The 22,747-nt window shown below is 49.7% G+C and overlaps 1 protein-coding gene across 1 annotated transcript in view; it reads right to left on the bottom strand.

The window, feature by feature from the left end:
- Positions 1–22,747, bottom strand: part of TRAP1 (TNF receptor associated protein 1) — a 71,726-nt gene that overhangs the window by 22,899 nt on the left and 26,080 nt on the right. The window contains exons 2-5 of the mRNA XM_033235919.1: positions 15,228–15,386; positions 13,427–13,509; positions 9,400–9,540; positions 2,438–2,509 (exon numbers count right to left, since the gene is read on the bottom strand). Of these exons, the coding sequence (XP_033091810.1) occupies positions 2,438–2,509; positions 9,400–9,540; positions 13,427–13,509; positions 15,228–15,386 (455 nt within the window). The remainder of the gene's footprint in view (positions 1–2,437; positions 2,510–9,399; positions 9,541–13,426; positions 13,510–15,227; positions 15,387–22,747) is intronic.

Genomic DNA, 22,747 nt, shown 5'->3' with positions numbered 1-22,747 from the left:
ATGGTAGGTTTTTTTTTTTGGGGGGGGTTGTTTGTTTTCGGTTTTGTTTTTGAGATGGAGTCTTGCTCTGTCACTCAGGCTGGAGTGCAGTGGTGCGATCTCGGCTCAATGCAACCTCTGCCTGCCAGGTTCAAGTGATTCTGCTGCCTCAGCCTCCCGAGTAGCTGGGATTACAGGTGCCCACCACCACGCCCAGCTAAATTTTGTATTTTTAGTAGAGATGGGATTTCACCCTGTTGGTCAGGCTGGTCTCAAACTCCTGACCTCAGGTGATCATCCTGCTCGGCCTCCCAAAGTGCTAGGATTACAGGCGTGAGCCGCAGTGCTTGGCCCAGTAATTTTTTTTTTTTTTTTTTGGGATGGAGTTTCACTCTTGTTGCCCAGGCTGGAGAGCAATGGCGCGATCTCGGCTCACCACAACCTCCGCCTCCTAGGATCAAGTGGTTCTCCTGCCTCAGCCTCCCAAGTAGCTGAGATTACACCTCCCACCATGCCCATCTAATTTTTTGTATTTTTAGTAGAAACAGGGTTTCACCATGTTGGCCAGACTGGTCATGAACTCCTGACCTCAGGTGATCCACCGAACTCGGCCTCCCAAAGTTCTAGGATTACAGGCATGAGCCAAAGCACCTGGCCAGGTAGTTTTTTTAAAGTAGAAATTTCTGGCTGAATGCAGCGGCTCAAGCCTGTAATCATAGCATTCTGGGAGGCTGAGGCAGGAGGACTGCTTGAGGCCAGGAGTCTGAGACCAGCCTGGGCAACAAAGCAAGACCCCTGTCTCTAAAAAAAAATACAAAATTAGCTGGGTATAGTGACACATGCCTGTAGTCCCAGCTACTCAGGAGGCTGGGGCGGGAGGACTGCTTGAGCCCAGGAGTTCAAGGTTGTAGTGAGCTGTGATTGCACCACTGAACTCCGGACTAGGAAACAGAGTGAGACCCTGTCTCTGAATGAATAAGCAGATCAACGAATAAATGAATAAATAAATAAATGTAGAAATTTCTGTGAATTACTTTGGATCAACAACTGCTCTATTTTCAAGGAGCTGGTACCAAGTGCCACATGGGCAGCACTCAGGCTAACAACAAGTAGGCAGAAAAGCACTCAGCCAGTAAGGAGGGCACCGCAGTGACCCAAGGCCACCCACCTTTGTCCTAGTTTGGCACAGACATTGTTAAGGAAACCCTGACCGCCCACACCTGTCTTCCCTTTGCAGCCTGCAAGTCACACCAGCAGCCAAACGACACCCTAGACCTAAGGGCTGACTTGTCCCTACAAAGCAGTTTCCCTTTCCTTCCTTTCCCCCTTTCTCTCTTTCTTTTTCAGTCAGGATCTTGCTCTGTTGCCCAGGCTGGATCACAGTGGTGCAATCATAGCTCACTGCAACCTTGAACTCCTGGGCCCAGGCGATCCTCCAGCCTCAGCCTCCTGAGTAGGTGTGATTTCAGGCGCATGTCACCACGCCCAGACCCACAGAGCAGTTCTGACCAGAACCATCAAACCCACAGACATCGCATCCTAAGCCTGTTCTCATGCATGGCACTGTGTGAGAGGAGACTGATCCCTCTGACCCTCTCTGCATCAAGCCCACGACGCTCAGGCAATCGACTTTGCAGAAAAGTGTCGTGAGGCAGAACAACACATTTGGACGCAGACCAACAGCCTGGGAAGCTCCAGCTCTCACCCTTTTCCAACTATGGGCAAAGCACTGACTTCAATCTCCTCATGTATAAAATGAGAACACTAGGTCGGGCGCAGTGGCTCACGCCTGTAACCCCAGCACTTTGGGAGGCCAAGATGGGTGGATCACGACGTCAGGAGTTCAAGACCAGCCTGGCCAACATAGTGAAACCCTGTCTCTACTGAAGATACAAAAAATTGGGCAGGCATGGTGGCACGCGCCTGTAATCCCAGCTACTTGGGAGGCTGAGGCAGGAGAATTGCTTGAACTGGGAGGCAGAGGTTGCAGTGAGCCAATACAGTCGGTCCTCATCTCCAGGGTTCCACATTTACAGATTCAACCAGCCAAGGATCAAAAATACTCAGAAAAAAATAAAAAATAACACAATGATAAAAAGTAGTATAAAAAACAAAACTATGTTATATCTATATATAGCATTTACGTTGTATCAGGTATTATAAGTCATCTAGAGATCATTTAAAGCATACAGAAAGATATGTCTACAAAATATGGCACCACTTTAATCCAGGACTGGAGCATCTGCAGACTTTGGTATGCAAAGAGGAACCTGGAACCAACCCCAACCCCCAGATACTGAGGGATGGCTGTCATGTCATGAGGTGTTCCCACAATGCCCACTGCGTGGCATGCAACTAACAATGTTGTTACTTAATCTGGCACCCAGGGCCACCCCTACTGGAGGGATCCTTGCACCCTGACGGGAAGGGGTAGGCCGTGCGGGGGGCCCACGCTTACCTTTGACCCTGATCTGGCGATAGTCCCCAGGTTGGACACCAGCTCTTCCTGTGTCATCCCGATACCAGTATCCTGAGGAGAGAGACACGCTAAGCGCCAAGCCCCCAGCACCTGGGGAACAGGTGCACCAGCAGCCCCAGGGGCTCAAATGGTGTCAATGACATTGGCCAGACAGGGCCCAGCCAGGTAGCACTAGATGCTCATCAGAAAAGACTAATTCTAGGGGCCAAGCACAGTGGCTCATGCCTGTAATCCCAGCATTTGGGAGGCCAAGGCAAGCGGATCACTTGAGGCCAGGAGTTCAAGATCAGCCTAGCCAACACGGTAAAACCCCATCTCTACTAAAAAAAAAAACATTTAGTCAGGCATGATGGCGAGCACCTGTGGTCCCGGCTGCTCAGAGTCTGAGGCAGGAGAATCACTTGAACCCAGTGAACCCAGGAGGCAGACACTGCAGTGAACTGAGATTGTGCCACTGCACTCCAGCCTGGGTGACAGAACGAGACTCCATCTCAAGAAAACAAAAAAAGAAAAGAAAAGAAAAACAGAAAAGACTAATGCTAGTCATAGCAGCCCGGCCTCACCAGAGAAAACAGGAAGGGACAGCAGAAAGTTGCTTTGTTTGTTAAAAACCATCCTGAAAAGAAAATATGATGCCAGCAATTAGGAGGAAAGCACAGCTCTCCCGTCATCAAGATGTGGCCCCCCGCCTTCTCCCTGGCTGTGGTTCTGGGGAACAGCGGTCCCCTCCTCTGGTGGCTCTCTCAATCCAGCAGAATGATCTGACTGAGGAGACCGCGCAGCTCTGTGCGCGGCCCCCGCACCCACCCTACCACCATGGGAGAGCGGGCACGGATGCCTCTCCTGCAGGAAGGCGCAGCCCTCGCGTGGGAGCCTTGATCTGGCTTATCCTGTTGCAGCTGCTCTGGTCTGAGTGCCGATGTCACCCAAATCCATATGTTAAGACCTAACTCCCAAGGGGATGGCTCTGGGACTGGGGCCTTGGGGAGGTGATCAAGTCATAAGGGCTCCACTCTCATGAATGGGAGTAGGGCCCTTAGAAAACAAGGTTGAGGGAGCTTGTCGGTCCCTTCCACCTTCTGTGTGAAGATGCAAGAGGCACTGCCTGAGACAAAGGGCCCTCGCCAGACACCCAGTCTGCTGGCCCCTTGCTCTTGGACTTCCCAGCCTCTAGAACTGTGAGCAATATGGTTCTGTTGTTTATAAATTCCCCAGTCTAAGGTATTCTGCTATAGCAGCCTGAATCACAACACAGACCAATGCGCCGGTGAACACACAAGGCCTTACTGACCATGGCCTCCTCCTTCCTCAAAGCCCGGTCAGACTCCCATCTGGAGTTCCTTGCTCAACATGCCCATAACACAGCCACAGCCCCAGCTTGCTCTGCTACGATGTGCAGACCACCTTAAATAAAAGAGTTCGCTCCAAGCCTCCACATCTATGAATTGGGACAAAGGCCCTCAGAAGCAGTTTTCTGAACTTCCTTCTAGGAAGTTCCTTTCTAAAGGCTTCCTCTCCAGGACAGCCCGCAGGGGCCATGGGAGCCCACTAGCACCGGGCAGCAGTGCTGTCTCCATTGGCACAGCGGGGGTGGTCAGTGCTACTCAGCAAATAACCCACAGCAAGCAGCAGGCCGGGGAGACTGGCCAGCTGTCAGCCTTCCCATTATAGGCAGCACAGGCAGAATGGGTGCCAAAACCACATCACCACCAGTTACTGCAGTGCACACATGTGTGCATGTTCCATGGGCCCCAGCAGCCAACAAGAAACATGGCACCAAAAGGCTTCTGGGCAATTATTTCTGAGGTGCTGGTATGAATAGTCCAAAATCCAGCCTGATTCATTTATTGTAGATCATGTAATAATTATGAATAAAAAACTACTTAAAATTAATATCTAGTTGACATCAGTCATTAAATATAATCTTCATTTAAGTGTTTACTTTAATACATCAGAAGCTTAAATAGAGTCCTTAAGGCAAAGGTTAATGTCAGACCAAGGTAAAGGAGAAAATGCAACTAATAGCTCCTATTTTCAATTATTTTTATTTTTTCCCAAACTGATCTGCACTGCAATCCCAATCTAAATCCTTACAGGTTTTGTAGAAAATGACAAGCTGATTCTAAAATGTATGTGGAAATACAAAGAACCTAGAATATTTTCAAAATATTTTGAAGAACAAAGTTAGAGAATTTAAAATACTTAATTTTAAGACTTCCTATAAAGCTACAATAATTAAGGCAGTGTGATGTGGGCATTTAAGGATCAACACACAGATCAAAGAACCAAACAGAGCACAGAAACAGCACTGCACAGAGAGTGTATTACTTGATTTTTAACAAAGATTCCAAGATAATTCAATGGGGGATGATAGATCTATTAACAGACAGTACTGAAACAACTGTACACTCATAAACAAAACATAAACCTCAACCCCTACCTCACACCATACACAAAATTAACTTGAAATGGATCAAAGATCTAAATGTAAGAGCTAAAGCTATAAAACCGCTAGAAGAAAACATAGGGCTGGACACAACAGGTCACATTTATTATCCCAGCACTGTGGAAGGTCAAGGTGGAAAAATCACTTGAGCCCAGGTATTTGAGACCAGGCTGGCCCACAAAGCAAGACCCTATGCCTACAAAAAAAAAAAAAAATATATCTTGCTCTGTCATGCAGGCTGGAGTGCTGGAGTGCAGGGGTATGATCTCCGCTCACTGCAACTTCTGCCTCCCAAGTTCAAGCAATTCTCCTGCCTCGGCCTCCTGAGTAGCTGGGACTACAGGCACACGCTGCCACACCCAGCTAATTTCTTTTGTATTTTTAGCAGAGACCATGTTGCCCAGGCTGGTCTCGAACTCGTAAGCTCAGGCAATCTGCCCACCATGGCCTCCCAAAGTGCTAGGATCAGAGGCGTGGGCCACCACACTCGGCCAAAAAAATAATTTTTTTAAAGTTAGCTGGGCATGGTGGCATATGCCTGTGGCCCTACCTACAGGAGGCTGAGGTGGTAGATCACTTGAGCCCAGGTGGTCAAGGCTGCAGCAAACCCTGATAGCACCACTGCACCCCAACCTGGAGAGAGAGGAAGATCCTAACTCAAAACAAACAAAAAACCTTCCAGGTCAGGCTGGGCACGGTGGCTTATGCCTATAATCCCAGCACTTTGGGAGGCCAAGACGGGCAGATCACCCGAGGCCGGGAGTTTAAGACCAGTCTGACCAACATGGAGAAACCTTGTCTCTACTAAAAATACAAAATTAGCCAGGCATCGTGGTGCATGCCTGTAATTCCAGCTACTCAAGAGGATGAAGGCAAGAGAATCGCTTGCACCCGGGAGACGGAAGTTGCAGTGAGCTGAGATCACGCCACTGCACTCTAGCCTAAGCAACAAGAACAAAACCCCGTCCCCCACCAAAAAAACAAACAAACAAAATCCTCCAGGTCATCAAAAACAAGGAAAGTCTGAGAAACTGTCACAGCCAAGAGGAGCCTAAGGGGACAGGACAACTAAATGTCATGTGGGATGCTGGGAGAGAAAAAGACATGAGGTAAAAACTAAGGAAATCTGAACAGATTTGCATTAAGAATAATATATCAATACCGGTTGATTAACTGTAACCAATCTAATATACTAACATAATATTTTTTTTTTTTTTTTTTTTTTGAGAGACGAGGTTCACTCTTGCTGCCCAGGCTAGAGTGCAACGGCACGATCTCAGCTCACCACAACCTCCACCTTCCAGGTTCAAGCGATTGTCCTGCCTCAGCCTCCTGAGCAGCTGGGATTACAGGTGCCCACCACCACACCCTGCTAATTTTTGTATTTTTAGTAGAGACAGGGTTTCACCATGTTGGCCAGGCTGGTCTTGAACTCCCAACCTCAGGTGATCCGCCCGCCCTGGCCTCTCAAAGCGCTGGGATTACAGGCCTGAGCCGCCGCGCCCGGCCATAAGATTTCAATCATAAGGGAGGCTGGTGTTGGAGTAGATGGCAACGCTGTACAATCTTTAAAATTTTTCTGAGAATTTAAATCTGTTCTAAAATATTTACTTTAAAAAAAAAAATACAGATTTTTCAGATGTAGACAGAAATCATCTGTTGCCAGGCGACCCGCACGATGTGATTTTAAAAGGAAATGGTGAGACCGGGGGCAGTGGCTCATGCCTGTAATCCCAGCACTTTGGGAGGCCGAGACAGGTGGACCACTTGGGGTCAGGAGTTCGAGACCAGCATGACCAGCATGGTGAAACCCCATCTCTACTAAACATGCAAAAATTAGCCAGGTGTGGTGGCATGTGTCTGTAAACCCAGCAACTTGGGAGGCTAAGGTGGGAGAAAGACTTGCACCCGGGAGGCTGAGGCTGCAGTGAGGTGAGATCATACCACTGCACTCCAGTCTGGGCAATAAAGTAAGACTCTGTCTCAAAAAACTAAAAATAAAAAGGAATTTGTGAGGGCTTACAATAGGTATATACATAAAATATTTGACATCAAAAGAAAAACACGATTCTGCCACTGGAAAGATACTGTTGTAAGATTCTTACATTGAAGTGTTAAATATTAATTCAAGCTAGAGAGTGATAAATTAAGGCTTCATATTTTATTCCCTAAAAAATCCCCTAAAAATAACAAAAAGCAATGTAGCTATCAGTAGAAGAGACGGAATGGCATGATATCTCTGAGACCCCACAAGAACTCTTCCTTTCCTAAAACTTTAGGTACGAATAATGTATCGCTATTACTTAATTGTAATATATGGGCCAGGTAGGGTGGCTCATTCCTGTAATCTAACACTTGGGAGGCCAAGGCGGGAGATCACTTGAGGGGAGGAGTTCACCCAGCCTGGCCAACATGGGGAAACCCCATCTCTACTAAAAATACAAAAATTAGTTGGGCATCGTGGCGCACGTCTGTAATCCCAGCTACTCAGGAGGCTGAGGCACGAGAGTTGCTTGAACCTGGGAGGCAGAGGTTGCAGTGAGCTGAGATCACACCACTGCACTCCAGCCTGGGCGACACAGCAACACTCTGTCTCCAAAAATCAATCAATCAATCAATAAATGGACCATGCTCACATCAGGTGTTGAGAATAGAAAAATTGGGTGCCAAAGGATATAATGGAACTCTAAATTATCTGCTCAAATTTTCTGTAAATCAAGAACTGTTCTTTCAGAAAAAAGACGACAAAAGACAAAACCAAAAATCATTCTTATAACATAAACAGTCTTGGTACCAGGAAGTACTAGCACATAGGACAGTTCCCTCTGCTGAAGACCACGAATCACATCCCCATGACCCCTTGCCCCAGCACATCTATTTTCTTCTTTTTTTTTTTTTTTTTTGAGATGGAGTCTCGCTCTGTCACCCAGGCTGGAGTGCAGTGGCCGGATCTCAGCTCACTGCAAGCTCCGCCTCCCCGGATCTCTGCTCACTGTAAGCTCCGCCTCCCGGGTTTACGCCATTCTCCTGCCTCAGCCTCCTGACTGGCTGGGACTACAGGCGCCCGCCACCTCGCCCAGCTAGTTTTTTGTATTTTTTATTTTTTAGTAGAGACGGAGTTTCACCGGGTTAGCCAGGATGGTCTCCATCTCCTGACCTCGTGATCCGCCCGTCCCGGCCTCCCAAAGTGCTGGGATTACAGGCTTGAGCCACTGCGCCCGGCCAGCACATGCATTTTCAATCACCTGCAAGGAACCTCTGTGCTGAAAACAGGAGGGAAGTGCAGGGCGCCCCAGCAGCACATCCCAGCCCTGTGCCCCAGCCCTGCCCACAGGGCCCATTCCACAGCCAGGCCAGCTCAACGAAGGCAGGGAGAGAAGAAATCACTCCCCACCCAATCCTTATGACCAAGGGCTATGACAAACAGCTGGCACATACCACAGGGCTCAGTCTGGATTCTCTAAACCCGAGAGGGAGTACATAAAGCCGACACCTCACAAAAACCCCTCTTTCTTTTTTTTTTTTTTTTTGAGACGGAGTCTCGCTCTGTCGCCCAGGCTGGAGTGCAGTGGCGGATCTCAGCTCACTGCCAAGCTCCGCCTCCCGGGTTTACGCCATTCTCTCGCCTCAGCCTCCCGAGTAGCTGGGACTACAGGCGCCCGCCATCTCGCCCGGCTAATTTTTTGTATATTTTAATAGAGACGGGGTTTCACCGTGTTAGCCAGGATGGTCTCGATCTCCTGACCTCGTGATCCGCCCGTCTCGGCCTCCCAAAGTGCTGGGATTACAGGCTTGAGCCACCGCGCCCGGCCCTAAAAACCCCTCTTTCAATTAAAACAGCTGTCCCTTCACAAGTGCATTCATTCACACGTGCCTGCATTCATTCATCTGACAAGACCTTCAGAGCAAGCCAGCACCCTCAAAGGGGATACTGAGAACCCACCGAAGCCTGTCTGTCCACCTCTCCACAGAGATAGACACCCCCCAATGATGCCGTGACCCTGGGACGAAAGGTCCTAAGGCAGCTGTCTTGGGATGCAATGTCTCTCAGGGCGCCCACCTGACCCTCTTTGGCCTAACTTTTCAGCCTTAAAATTTCCACGAGCATAGAGCAGCAGTCACAGCACTGCTTCATCTGCATTTTGAGGGGAAAACACAGTTAAAAATATGAAAAGAGTACAGTAAAAATAAGATAAGTTTAGATATGTTAATAACTGCATACACCAAAACCCTGTGTGGCCATATGCTAAAATGTTACCAGTAGTTGTCACTGGATGACGGGGTGATTTCGAATTTTCTTTTCTGCTTATACCTGCTTTTCCAAAATTTTCTATAATGAATGAGTACTACTGTAACAATAAATTATAGCCAGAGTTATCTTGGTGGTACGGACGGCCAGTACATCCCTGGGACCCCAGTGACATCACTAGAAGGCAGGTGCTGTCCCTGCTGCATGGCTGGGCCCACCCACATGCCTCGACACTGAGGGAGGTACCTGGATGGTGATGGTTCCTTTCTCGGCATCAGTCTGCAAGTGAATCTCCATTTCTGGCAGTGCTTGGCCGTCAGATACCAGTTTGTGACGCAGTTTTTCCAAGGCATCGCTGGCATTGGAGATCAGCTCCCGTATAAACACCTACAGGAATAGAATCGGGAGGCGCAGACAATGAAGGACACTCATCCTGCAGGATCTATCTGGTCAGCTGCACTTCCAATAACTGTTAAAAGGTAGAGAACAGTCACAGAATATTCAGTTCTCAAAGCATAAAGCGTATCTGCTTTAGTCAAAGGCAGCTCCTCTGGGCTGGTCACAAAGTGACTAAAGGTGCTAACTTCTACTGATCTTTCCCTTCAGGATTTGTTTAGACAGTCTCGCTCTGTCACCCAGGCTGGAGGCTGCAATCACGGCTTATTGCAGCCTCAACCTCCTGGACCCAAGCAATCCTTCCACCCCAGCCTCCTAAGTAGCTGGGACCACAGGCACGCACCACCATACCCAGCTAATTGTTTTAAAATGTGTACAGACACAGGGTCTTGTTATGGTGCCCAGGCTGGTCTTGATCTCCTAGGCTCAAGTGATCCTTGTGCCTCAGCCTCCCAAAGTGTTGGGATTACAGACGTGAGCCACGGTGCCTGGCCCTTTTTAGGATTTTTAATCAAGCCTGAAGTTATGTGTCTACCTGTTAATTAAAACTTTAAGAAGAGCCCTCTGGCTGGGTACAGTGGCTCACGCTTGTAATCCTGGTACTTTGGGAGGATGAAGCGGGCAGATCACTTCAGGTCAGCAGCTCAAGACTAGCGTGGCCAACATGGTAAAACCCTGTATCTACTAAAAATATAAAAATTAGTTGGGAGTGATGGAACACGCCGTAATCCCAGCTACTCAGGAGGCTGAGGCAGGAGAATCGCTTGAACCCAATAGGCGGAGGCTGCAGTGAGCCAAGATAGCACCACTGCATTCCAGCCTGGGCGACAGAGAGACTCTGTCTCAAAAAAACAAACAAAAGAGCCCTGCGAGGAACAATTTCTTTTTTTTTTTTTTTTGAGACGGAGTCTCGCTCTGTCGCCCAGGCTGGAGTGCAGTGGCACGATCTCGGCTCACTGCAAGCTCCGCCTCCCGGGTTTACACCATTCTCCTGCCTCAGCCTCCCGAGTAGCTGGGACTACAGGCGCCTGCCATCTCGCCCGGCTAGTTTTTTGTATTTTTTAGTAGAGACGGGGTTTCACCGTGTAGACCAGGATGGTCTCGATCTCCTGACCTCGTGATCCACCCGTTTCGGCCTCCCAAAGTGCTGGGATTACAGGCTTGAGCCACCGCGCCCGGCCGCGAGGAACAACTTCTTTCCCAACTCCTGCACAAGGATGACGGCAAATCACTCAAACATCCATTTCTCCTTGATACGGTCTGGCTGTGTCCCCACCCAAATCGCACCTTGAATTGTACTCCCATAATTCCCACGTGTCGTGGGCAGGATTCGGTGGGAGATAAGTGAATCATGGGAGCCGTTTCCCCGGTACTGTTCTCGTGGTAGTGAGTAAGTCTCACGACATCTGACAGTTTTTTTTTTTTTTTTTTTTTTTGTTGAGACGGAGTCTCACTCTGTCGCCCAGGCTGGAGTGCAGTGGCCAGATCTCAGCTCACTGCAAGCTCCGCCTCCCGGGTTTACGCCATTCTCCTGCCTCAGCCTCCCGAGTAGCTGGGACTACAGGCGCCCACCACCTCGCCCGGCTAGTTTTTTTTTTTTTTTTTAGTAGAGACGGGGTTTCACCGTGTTAGCCAGGATGGTCTCGATCTCCTGACCTCATGATCCGCCCGTCTCAGCCTCCCAAAGTGCTGGGATTACAGGTTTGAGCCACCGCGCCCGGCCGATCTGACAGTTTTATTTGGGGTTTCTGCTTTGCATCTTGCTCATTCTCTCTTTGCCTGCTGCCATCCATGTAAGACGGGACTTGCTCCTCCTTGCCTTACACCATGACTGTGAGGCTTCCCCAGCCACATGGAGGTGTAAGTCCAACTAAACCTCCTTCTTTCATAAATTGCCCAGTCTCAGACATGCCTTTATCAGCAGTGTGGAAACGGACGAATACACTCCTACTCCACAAAAACAGGTTCCCTGGCTTCATCTCATCTAGTGAGGACCACCAAACACCAGGTCTACCACACCCCGAGAAACACAGGCCGCAGGGCCCAGCTGTCCCTCAGGAGCTGAAAAGGACCCTGACCTCAAACAGACCTTCCATTTGAAGTCAGTGAAAGAGGCCAGGGGCGGTGGCTCACACCTGTGATCTCTGCACTGTGGGAGGCTGAAGCAGGCAGATCACTTCAGCCCAGGACTTCAAGACCAGTCTGGGCAACATGGCAAAGCCCCGTCTCTACAAAAAATACAAATATCAGTCAGGCACGGTGGCGCGCCTGTAGTCCCAGCTACTTGGGAGGCTGAGGAGGAAGGATGGCTTGAACCCAGGAGGCGGAGGATGCAGTGAGCTGACATCATACCACTGCACTCCAGCCTGGACGTCAGAGCCAGATCCTTTTCCAAAAAACTAAAAAACAAAACAAATAAAAATAGAAAAAATAAGTCCGCAAGAGCTCAGGAAGCAGCGGCTGATCTGAGCGGAAGCTGGAGGTTGCTGGGAGGCAGGAACGCAGCACTCATTAGTACAAAACCTGGAAACAGCTCCTGGAAGCCCCTCTGAGCTTCGAAATTTGGTGCTTTACCTTTCTTCCAGATTCTCCTTTGCCTTCCAGCAATAATCAGCATGTCAACAATGGTGGCCTTCATTTTTCTCTTTTTCCTTGTCCTGTCACCCCAAATGAGTTTTGTGGGTTTTTTTTAACAGAGACCGGGTCTGACCACATTGCCTAGGCTCGTCTCAAACTCCTGGGCTCATGCAATCCTCCTACCTTGGCCTCCTAAAGTACTAGGACTACAGGTGTGAGCCACCGCACCCGGAGCCAGATGCGTTTTTTTTTTTTTTTTTTTTTTTGAGACGGCGTCTCCCTCTGTCGCCCAGGCTGGAGTGCAGTGGCCGGATCTCAGCTCACTGCAAGCTCCGCCTCCCGGGTTTACACCATTCTCCTGCCTCAGCCTCCCGAGTAGCTGGGACTACAGGCGCCCATCACCTCGCCCGGCTAGATTTTTGTATTTTTTAGTAGAGACGGGGTTTCACTGTGTTAGCCAGGATGGTCTCGATCTCCTGACCTCGTAATCCGCCCGTCTCGGCCTCCCAAAGTGCTGGGATTACAGGCTTGAGCCACCGCGCCCGGCCCAGATGCATTTTAATTTCCTCAGTAACTCCTCCCTGCACCATACACACAGGACTGGGGAATCTTCTTCCTCTGGCAGCCAAAGCCCCCAAGACCTGCAGGTAGTCACACTGGGCAAAGTGGCCTCAGCACATCCAAAGCTCCACAGAAATGGATTTCAGCAGAGCTGCATGCTAGGATCTGGGGGACTTTTTTCTTTTCTGGAGAGAGGGTCTCACTCTGTCGTGCAGGTCAATGTAGTAACACGATCATGGTTCACTGCAACCCCAGAGTCTGCCAGGCTCAAGTCATCCTCCCACCCCAGCCTCCTGAGTAGCTGTGACCACAGGTCAGTGCCCCTATAGCTGGCTAATTTTTTAAATTTTTTGTAGAGGAGGAGTCTTGCTGTATTGCCTAGACTGGTCTCAAACTCCTGGGCTCAAATGATCCTCCCGCTTCAGCCTCCCAAGAACTGAGTTCCCAGACGTGAGCCACCGCACCAGGCCTGTATTTGGGGAACTTTTAAAATTATTGGCAAAATTCAACTAATTCCCAGAGTTGATCCAGCCCAAAGAACCATCTGGATACACTTACTCACAAAACCAAAACAGATTCTGGTAAAACTCCTCTCACTAGTAGCTTAAGATGGGGACCTGTCCAAAGTTTAATGCTTTCTCACAGCTAATATATTATCTGGCAATTCTCCAGAATGGCATAAAAACAGCTTTGTGAAAAGGAACTTTGCTAGCATCGGGCAGATTAGCAGGGAATGCACCTCTTTTTCTGAGTACAGGGACCGGGCAACGACGTCCAAAAGCTTCTTTGTCTCAGCCTGGAACTCATGTTTGGAAACAGAACCTAGTAATGAAACACAGACACAAACAATAAAGTTTAATTTCTATTTTTGTGCAAGAATATGCTACGTCACATTCCAAAGAATGTTTAAGTTTATGAGATTTAAACATTTTTTTCTTTTTTGAGATGGAGTCTCACTCTGTCTCCCAGGCTAGAGTGCAGTGGTGTGATCTCGGCTCACTGCAAGCTCTGCCTCCCGGTTCACGCCATTCTCCTGCCTCAGCCTTCCGGGTAGCTAGGACTACAGGTGCCCGCCACCATGCCCGGCTAATTTTTTGTATTTTTAGTAGAGACGGGGTTTCACCGTGTTAGCCAGGATGGTCTCGATCTCCACACCTCGGGATCCGCCCGCCTCAGCCTCCCAAACGATCGTGAACAAAAAGAAAGAAGTAGACAGAAACAAAGTCTGGCTGGGTGCCATGGCTCATGCCTGTAATCCCAGCACTTTGGGAGGCCAAGGCAGGAGAATCGCTCGAGCCCAGGAGTTCAAGACCAGCCTAGGCCACAGAGCAGGACCCCGCCATCTCTACAAAAACTACACAAAGTAGCTGAGCATGATGGCGCACACTTACGGTCCCAGTCTCATGGGCCTGACGTGGGAGGATCCCTTGAGCCAGGGAGGTTGAGGCTGCAGTGAGCCATGACTGCACCACAGCACTCGGCCCGGGCGACAGAGAAAGACTCTCTCTCAAAACAAAACGAAACAAAAAGTCTCCCAGAAAGGAGGTCTCAGGGCAGGACAAATCAGGCTCCCATCTGCACAGAAAGAACACAGGGAAAACAAATCATCGCACTGCTGAGGCCAGACAGGCCTCGTCGAGGGACTGCTGAGCCCGGCTCCCCGATGTGCATGCTCACGAGAACTGGGCTGCCTCCAAGAACCAGATTATATGTTCTTTCCTTTCCTTTTCTTTTTTTTTTTTAGAGGCAGGATCTGGCTCTGTTGCCCAGGCTGCTATGCAGAGGCATGATCATGCTCACTGCAGCCTCAACTTCCTGGGCTCAAGTGATTCTCCTGCCTCAGTCTCTCAAGTAGGTAGAACCACTGGTATGTGCTACCATGCCTGGCTAACTTTTTAATTTTTCTTGTAGAGAAAGGGTCGGTGTGGCCCAGGTTGGTCTCGACCTCCTGGCCTCAAGCAATCCTCCTGCCTCGGCCTCCCAAAGTGCTGGGATTACAAGTATGAGTCACAGTGCCCGGCCTGTATTCTCCAAATAAGCGGTTTCCAAATTAATTATTTAGCAATCAAAATAAGAAAACCTCACTTCTCTTTTTAACTTCAAAGATTCTACTCTTGTTGACCCACTTAAAAGCCAGAAATGGAGCCACTTCAGGACTGGCTCCAAAGACCGCTTTTTTATATTTCAGAGGGAATGAAAAGTCAGCTCCGGAATTCGGTCCTGCGCTGGCTGGGCCAATGCTGAGTTTCCCCTCCCGCTTCCATGATTATTAGCAGATGTGCCATGAATCACCACTCAGGGGAGGTGCTGGACGTCAAACTCACGGGTGGCCACCAGAGGGGGCAAGACACACCCGACACTGGCAGAAGTCCCTCGCTGGGACAGAAATGGAGGGCGCAGCACTCGCCACAGCCAAGACCTTCTGATTTCAGACCTGAGGCGGAGGCTTTGCCAATCACTGCCTCCACCCTGAAAATGCCCCTTTACGCACAGCAGTGAACCGAGAAGCCCTCCCAGACCACAGTGCGAGCCCAGGCTACCCTGCACGCTCTCCGTGCTGCTGATGATCGAGTGCAGGGGCTCCTCCTTGTCCTCGGCACTCTGCGTGCTCAACAGCCGTCCTGCCTGGAAGCTCCAGGCGGGGTTTCGCCTGGGGCCCAACTGGGCTGTGGTCCTCCGAGGACACAGAATTGGTTTTCCTGAAAAGACAAATATGCAGAAAGAACGAGAATTAGGAAGACACAAGAAACAATATGGTAATTCGTCCCATCAAGGGTGTCTAGCAAAACTTAGTGTAGACACCTCTAAGTAAGGTTGTTGCTGAAAGAGAAATCCACAGAACCAAACGCCACAGTGTCAGGGTGTGGTTTTGGCAAGGAGCCCTCACACACGTCGTCAGCTTAAGATACTGGGTCTTCTCAGAACCGCCGAAGCAAAACTGGAGCGGGTGGGCTGCTGCCTTCTTTTGAGAGGGGGTCTCGCTCTGTCACTGCAATCACAGCTCATTGCAGCCTCGACCTCCCGGGTTCAAGCGATGCCCCTGCCTTCGCCTCACGAGTAGCTGCGACCACAGGCATAGACCACCATGCCCCCATAATTTTTAAAAAGTGTTTTGTAGAATTGGAGTTTTGCTATGTTGCCAAGACTAGTCTCGAACTCCTGGGCTCAAACGATCCTCCTGCCTTGGTCTTACAAAGAGTTGGGATGACAGGCATGAGCCACCGCGCCCAGCTGGCAACTGCCTGCTGACAGCACTTCCCACGTTCACTCACAGGTGAGACCTCCCATCAACCCGCAAACTCAAACCTGCCTCGATACTCGCAGCCCCCACAGAACCCACAAACTCAAACCTGCCTCAATACTTGCAACCCCCCGCAGAACCCCCCAAACTCAAACCTGTCTCAATGCTCGCAGCCCCAGCAGAACTCGCAGACTCAAACCTGTCTGGATCCTCGCAGCCCCCACAGAACCCGCAAACTCAAACCTGCCTCCATCCTTGCAACACCCGCAGAAGCCCTCCAAACTCAAACCTGTCTCGATCTTGCAGCCCCCACAGAAACCTCCAAACTCAAACCTGCCTCGACCCTCGCAGCCCCTGCAGAACCCGCAGACTCAAACCTGCCTGGATCCTCGCAGCCCCCGCAGAACCCGCAAACTCAAACCTGCCTCCATCCTTGCAGCACCCGCAGAAGCCCCCAAACTCAAACCTGTCTCGATCCTCGCAGCCCCCGCAGAACCCGCAAACTCAAACCTGCCTGGATCCTCGCAGCCCCCGCAGAACCCGCAAACTCAAACCTGCCTCCATCCTTGCAGCACTCGCAGAAGCCCCCCAAACTCAAACCTGTCTTGATCCTCACAGCCCCTGCAGAACCCCCCGATGGGCCACACTTCCTTGCTCTTAACAGTCAAGAAAAAAAAATACTCCCGAAAGGGATCCAGATCTTTAAATGTTAATATTCTGAAACTGTCTCATTATGTTCTAAAAGTTGATTCTTTTCCATGACTTTTTCATCCAAAACAGGTATTTTTTTTTTGAAACGGAGTCTCGCTGTGTCGTCCAGGCTGGAGTCCAGTGGCGCAATCTCCGCTCACTGCAAGCTCTGCTTCCTGGGTTCATGCCATGCTCCTGCCTCCGCCTCCCGAGTAGCTGGGACTACAGGCGCCCGCCACCGCGCCCGGCTAATTTTTTTGTATTTTTAATAGAGACGGGGTTTCACTGTGTTAGCCAGGATGGTCTCGATCTTCTGACCTCGTGATCCGCCCGCCTCAGCCTCCCAAAGTGCTGGGATTATAGGTGTGAGCCACCGCACCTGCCCAAAACAGATTTTTTTTAAAAAATTAGTGTACTTTAAAAACTGAAAAACAGCTGACGATGGGTTCTACTCTGTAACTAGGAAGGAGACTTGTCTTCTGTAACTTCCTGATCAGCCCAGTGGGCTGAGAAAGTCGCCTGGAGAGTCCAGTAAGGGAGGAAAGCAGCCAGTGTATCTCCAGCCGCATGCAGTTCACCGACGCAGGCCCAGCCTTTGATGGTGCAGAAACCACAGACACTTTCACTCCAACACAGGACAGGACCGACCCAACACCATCACCCACAGACCCCAGGACCACACAACAGGATCCTGCCTTGGTCAGCAGATTTGCAATACACGGTGGCATCAAGGATACGTGGCCAGCCAGCCACGCCGTGTGAAAGTCTAGGCCTAAATGAACCGTATCTAACTGGGAGTCTCTCCTGTTCTTCACAAATTTGTAACGAATACAAAAGATGGACATAGAATATCCAGGAATCAAGGTTTTAAAAATTAACATATCAGCCAAGGGTGAGGTGGCTCACGTCTGTAATCCCAGCACTTTGGGAGGCCGAGGTAGGCAGATTACCTGAGGTCAGTAGTTCAAGACCAGCCTGGCCAACATGGAGAAACCCCAACTGCACTAAAAATACAAAAGTTAGCCAAGCGCAGTGGTGTGCACCTGTAATCCCAGCTACTTGGGAGGCTGAGGCAGGGGAATGGCTTGAACCCGGGAAGCGGAGGTTGCAGTGAGCCAAGACTGCACCACTGCGCTTCAGGCTGAGTGACAGAGCAATTGTCTGTCTCAAAAAAAAAAAAAAAAAATTAACATATCAACTTTCACACTCCTAAAAAGTACACAAACTTGCCTATTCTTTTTTTTTTTTTTTTTGAGACGAAATCTCGCTCTTGTAGCCCAGGCTGCAGCGCAGTCGGGCGATCTCCGCTCATTGCAACCTCCATGTCCCAGGTTCAGGCAATTCTCCTATCTCAGCCTCCCAAGTAGCTGGGACTACAGGCGCCCGCCATCACGCCTAATTTTTGTACTTTTAGTAGAGACGAGGTTTCACTTTATTGGTCAGGCTGGTCTCGAACTATTGACCTCAGGTGATCCACCCACCTAGGCCTCCCAAAGCGCTGGGATTACAGGTGTGAGCCACCACGCCCGGCCAACCCTAGCCTTTCTCTCTATGCAGATACCTTAAAAACATCTACTACAATTCAGAAAATATTCAATTTCCAAATCATGTAAATATCCAATTATTTGGATCTATATAATTTTTACTTTATTCATACAGTTAAAAAAAAAAAAAAAAAAAACCCCAGGACATTTCTTCTGGAATTAAATGGTATTTGGTGTTAGAGGAGTTCGTGAATAGTCTGCACTACCCCAGGGTGCTGAAGTCTCTGTGCCTCCACCCAAAGCAGAGCCAGCCCTGGGAACACAGGAGGGACGCATCCAAGTGCCACCCACCTACCCACAGAGCGTATCAATGTTTCTCATCATTTGTGTAAAAGAAACACGAAAAGGATAAACCAGAAACTGATGTCACTGTGCATTTTTTGTTTCCTAGGGCTACTGAAACACAGCACCACCAACTAGGCAGTTTCAAAAAGGTCCACAGTCCTGCATCAGGCATGGTGGCTCACACCTGTAATCCCACCACCTGGGAGGCCAAGGCATGAGAACCACTTGAGTCCAGGGGTTTAAGACCAGCCTGGGCAACAAAGTGAGGCTCCATCTCTGCAAAACAATACAAAAACGGGCCGGGCGCGGTGGCTCACGCCTGTAATCCCAGCACTTTGGGAGGCCGAGACGGGCGGATCACGAGGTCAGGAGATCGAGACCATCCTGGCTAACATGGTGAAACCCCGTCTCTACTAAAAAATACAAAAAACTAGCCGGGTGAGGTGGCGGGCGCCTGTTGTCCCAGCTACTCGGGAGGCTGAGGCAGGAGAACGGCGTGAACCCGGGAGGCGGAGCTTGCAGTCAGCTGAGATCCGGCCACTGCACTCCAGCCCGGGCGACAGAGCGAGACTCCGCCTCAAAAAAAAAAAAAAAAAAAGAGACGCGGTTTCACCATGTTGGCCAGGCTGGTCTCCAACTCGTGACCTCAAGTGATCTACCCACTTTGGCCTCCCAAAGTGCTGGGATTACAGGCATGAGACACCATACCTGGCCTCTTTTTTAAAAAAAATAAAAATAGAGACAAAGTCTCTCTTTGTTGTCCAGCCTGGTCTTGAACTCCTGAACTCAAGCAATCCTCCCACTTTGGCCTCTCAAAGCACTGGGATGACAGGTATGAGCCACTGTGCCCGGCCTTCGAGCCCCACAGCTCGGTTACCTACAGGAGGTGTGTATGAAGCTCCCCGTGGCACAAACCCGGTAGCTTCAAGTAACAGACACTTCTTCTCCCACAGTCCTGGAAGCAGGAAGTCCAAGATCAAGGTGCCATTAGGGCTGGTTCCTCCTGAGGCTGGGAGGGAGGGTCTGTTTGCGCCTCTCCCAGCCTCTGCAGCCTCTGGCATAGATTAGGCTTGTGGGTGGTCGTCTTCTCCCTGTGTCTTCCCTCCAGGACGTCTGCCCTTCTCCCTCTACGTGTGTCTGTTCAAATGTCCCCATTTTATAAGGACACAGTCATGATGGATTAGGACCCACTCAAGTGAACTCAACTCGATCATCTGCAAAGACCCTGTTTCCAAACATGGTCACATTCACAGGTTCTGAGAGTTGGGACTTCAACCTCTTTTGTGGGGAGACACACTTCAACCTCCAATCAGCATAGGTGTGGAAAATGGAAACAAAGTGGGAAGGGGAGCGCGCCAGCAGAGCTAAGGGACGTGACACTTCCACGCACATCTTCCGTATGTCTCTCTCAGAACCATGGTCAGGGTTCTCATACCCCCCCCCCCCAAAAAAAACATTAATTAGCCAGACATGGTAGCGCACTTGTAGTTATCAGCTACTTGGGAGGCCGAGGTGGGAGGACTGCTTGAACACGGAAGTGGAGGTTGCAGTGAGCCAAGATCGCACCACTGTACTCCAGACTGGGCGACAGAGTGAGACTGTCTCAAAAAAAGAAAAGAAAAAGAAAAAGAAACCATGAAAACAAAACATGGTGCACAGGAACAAAAAATGAAATACAAACAGCAAATACGCACAGCTGTGACAATGACATCACCACTCTGAAAGAAGAACCAACCCAGAGACTTCAGAAGCGGCCCCTGACCGTACCGGGAAAGTGCCCTCGGCGGGCGGTGCCACCACCGGGCTCGGACAGGAGACGCGCCCATCGAGAGGTCAGCAGGTCTGAGCCCGACTTACCCATGTGCCAAGATCAAGCGGACAAGCTCATTGTGGCTAACGAGCTGGGGTCCTCACGGCTGAAGAAAAGTCACTGATAAGGAAAGCGGCGGGGAAAACCCCTGCGGTGCGGCAATGGAAGTGCACCCATCAGTACAGGCTCCCGACCTTTCCCATGTGTAGACTGGATGCAGAAATCAGTACCAGAGCACTCACACACACACATTCCCCCACTCTATCCACCGATGCGTGACAGGGCCCGGGCGCCATGACCCCCCACTTAGGCTACAGAGAGCAAAGTCCAAAAGCTGTTCCAGTTTCAGCACTCTCAAGTCCCACGTCCCAGGGAAAGCCTTTGTCCTGGCAAACTAGGCCGGCTGGTCACCCTACCTGGAAGCCAGATCTTGGTTTGTGAATACCTCTCTCCAAAAACAGGAAGCACAGATCCCCATGGAGCACACAGAGGAGCCTAGGACACCCTGTGGTGTGCAGAAGGACGAGAAAGGACGGGGTGTGTCGGGAGGACACACAGCCCAGCCAGAAGGGCTCCCAGTGGCAGAATCTAGGACAATCTGTGCAGCGAAATAACGACAGTAAAGGATTGTAAGCTGTGACCTGGCGAATCAAGCAACCATCGGTGCACACTGAAACAGAGGAGGAGCAGCAGCTCTTCATCACAGCAGAATTCCAATGAATAAAAACAAGGAAGGGCAGCAAACAGCGCACCATCAGGAAACACCCCAGTGATAACTGCAGGTATAAATGACTGCTATTTTGAGACAGACAGGGTCTCACTCTGTTGCCCAGGCTGGATCACAATGGCACAATCACAGCTTACTGCAGCCTCGACCATCCTGGGCTCAGGTCATCTTCCCACCTCAGCCTCCTGAGTAGCTGGGACTACAAGCGTGTAATACCACTCCTAAATAATTGTGTGTTTTGTTTTGTTTTTGAGACTGGGTCTGTGGTCCAGGCTGAAGTGCAGTAGAGTGATCTTGGCTCACAAGAGCCTCGAGCCCCCACGTTCAAGTGATTCTCCCACCTCAACCTTCTGAGTAGCTGAGACTACAGGCTCACGCCACCACACCCGGCTAATTTTTGTGTTTTCTGTAGAGACAGGGATTCACCATGTTGCCCAGGCTGGTCTCAAACTCCTGAGCTCAAGTGATCCCCCAGCCTCTGCCTCCCAAGTACTGGGATTAGAGCCGTTAGACACCTCGCCCAGCCTAAGGTTATGTATTTTAAGTAGTGGGAGATACTGCCAAGTCACACTCCACAGAGATTCTATCAGTTTACGTTACCACCGCAATGTACTAAAGTGCGTATCATCCCACATTCCTGCCAAGCCAGTACTGAGATGAAACTCTTGGATCTTTGCCTATTGGTCAGATAAAATTTTCACTGTAGTTTTCACTTACATTTCTCTTATTATAAGCAAAACTGAGCACTCTCCCATATTTTGAAATATTTCCTATTTCCTTTTTTGTTAAGGGACTGTTGGTATCCTCTGATGATTTTTCTGCTACATTTTAAATCTTATTGATTTGCAAGAGCTTTTTATATATTAAGGAAATTAGTCTTTTGGTTGTAAAAGGCTTCCTTATTCTAAGATTAAGCACGATTTCCCCCATGTTTCATTTTTCTAGTCTTTTTGGCTTTTCCCCAATTAATACACGGAATTTTTTTTTCCCCCGAGACAGAGACTTCCTCTATTGCCCAGAGCTGGAGCGCAATGGCATGATCTCAGCTCACTGCAACCTCTGCCTTCCAGGTTCAAGCAATTATCCTGCCTCAGCCTCCCAAGTAGCTGGGATTACAGGTGCGTGCCACCATGCCTGGCTAATTTTTGTATTTATTTTTATTTTTATTTTTCAGTGGAGACAGGGTTTCACCATGTTGGTCAGGCTGGTCTCAAACTCCTGATCTCGTGATCCGCCCGCCTTGGCCTCCCAAAGCGCTGAGATTACAGACACGAGCCACTGCACCCAGCCTGTATTTTTGAAAGGATTTAATATAATGTTCATGATGGGACGAGTACACAGAAGTCTTTACAGTTAGGAAAAAGAAAAAAATAAATCTGTATTACCAGCCAGAACTGCAAGACCTCGTATCCTAATTCCAAGATTACATTAATTGACAGCATTGTTAAAAGCAGATTTGACTTCAGGATATGCAAACTTTTTTTTTTTTTTTTGAGGCGGAGTCTCGCTCTGTCGCCCGGACTGGAGTGCAGTGGCCAGCTCTCAGCTCACTGCAAGCTCCGCCTCCCGGGTTTACGCCATTCTCCTACCTCAGCCTCCCGAGTAGCTGGGACTACAGGCGCCCGCCACCTCGCCCGGCTAGTTTTTGTATTTTTAGTAGAGACGGGGTTTCACCGTGTTAGCCAAGATGGTCTCGATCTCCTGACGTCGTGATCCGCCCGTCTCGGCCTCCCAAAGTGCTGGGATTACAGGCTTCAGCCACC

The sequence above is a fragment of the Trachypithecus francoisi genome, unplaced genomic scaffold (genome assembly GCF_009764315.1).
Source record: "Trachypithecus francoisi isolate TF-2019V2 unplaced genomic scaffold, Tfra_2.0 Lachesis_group15, whole genome shotgun sequence".
Taxonomy (NCBI): Eukaryota; Metazoa; Chordata; class Mammalia; order Primates; family Cercopithecidae; genus Trachypithecus; species Trachypithecus francoisi.
Note: the sequence above shows the minus strand (reverse complement) of the source record. Positions and strands in the feature narration are given on the sequence as shown.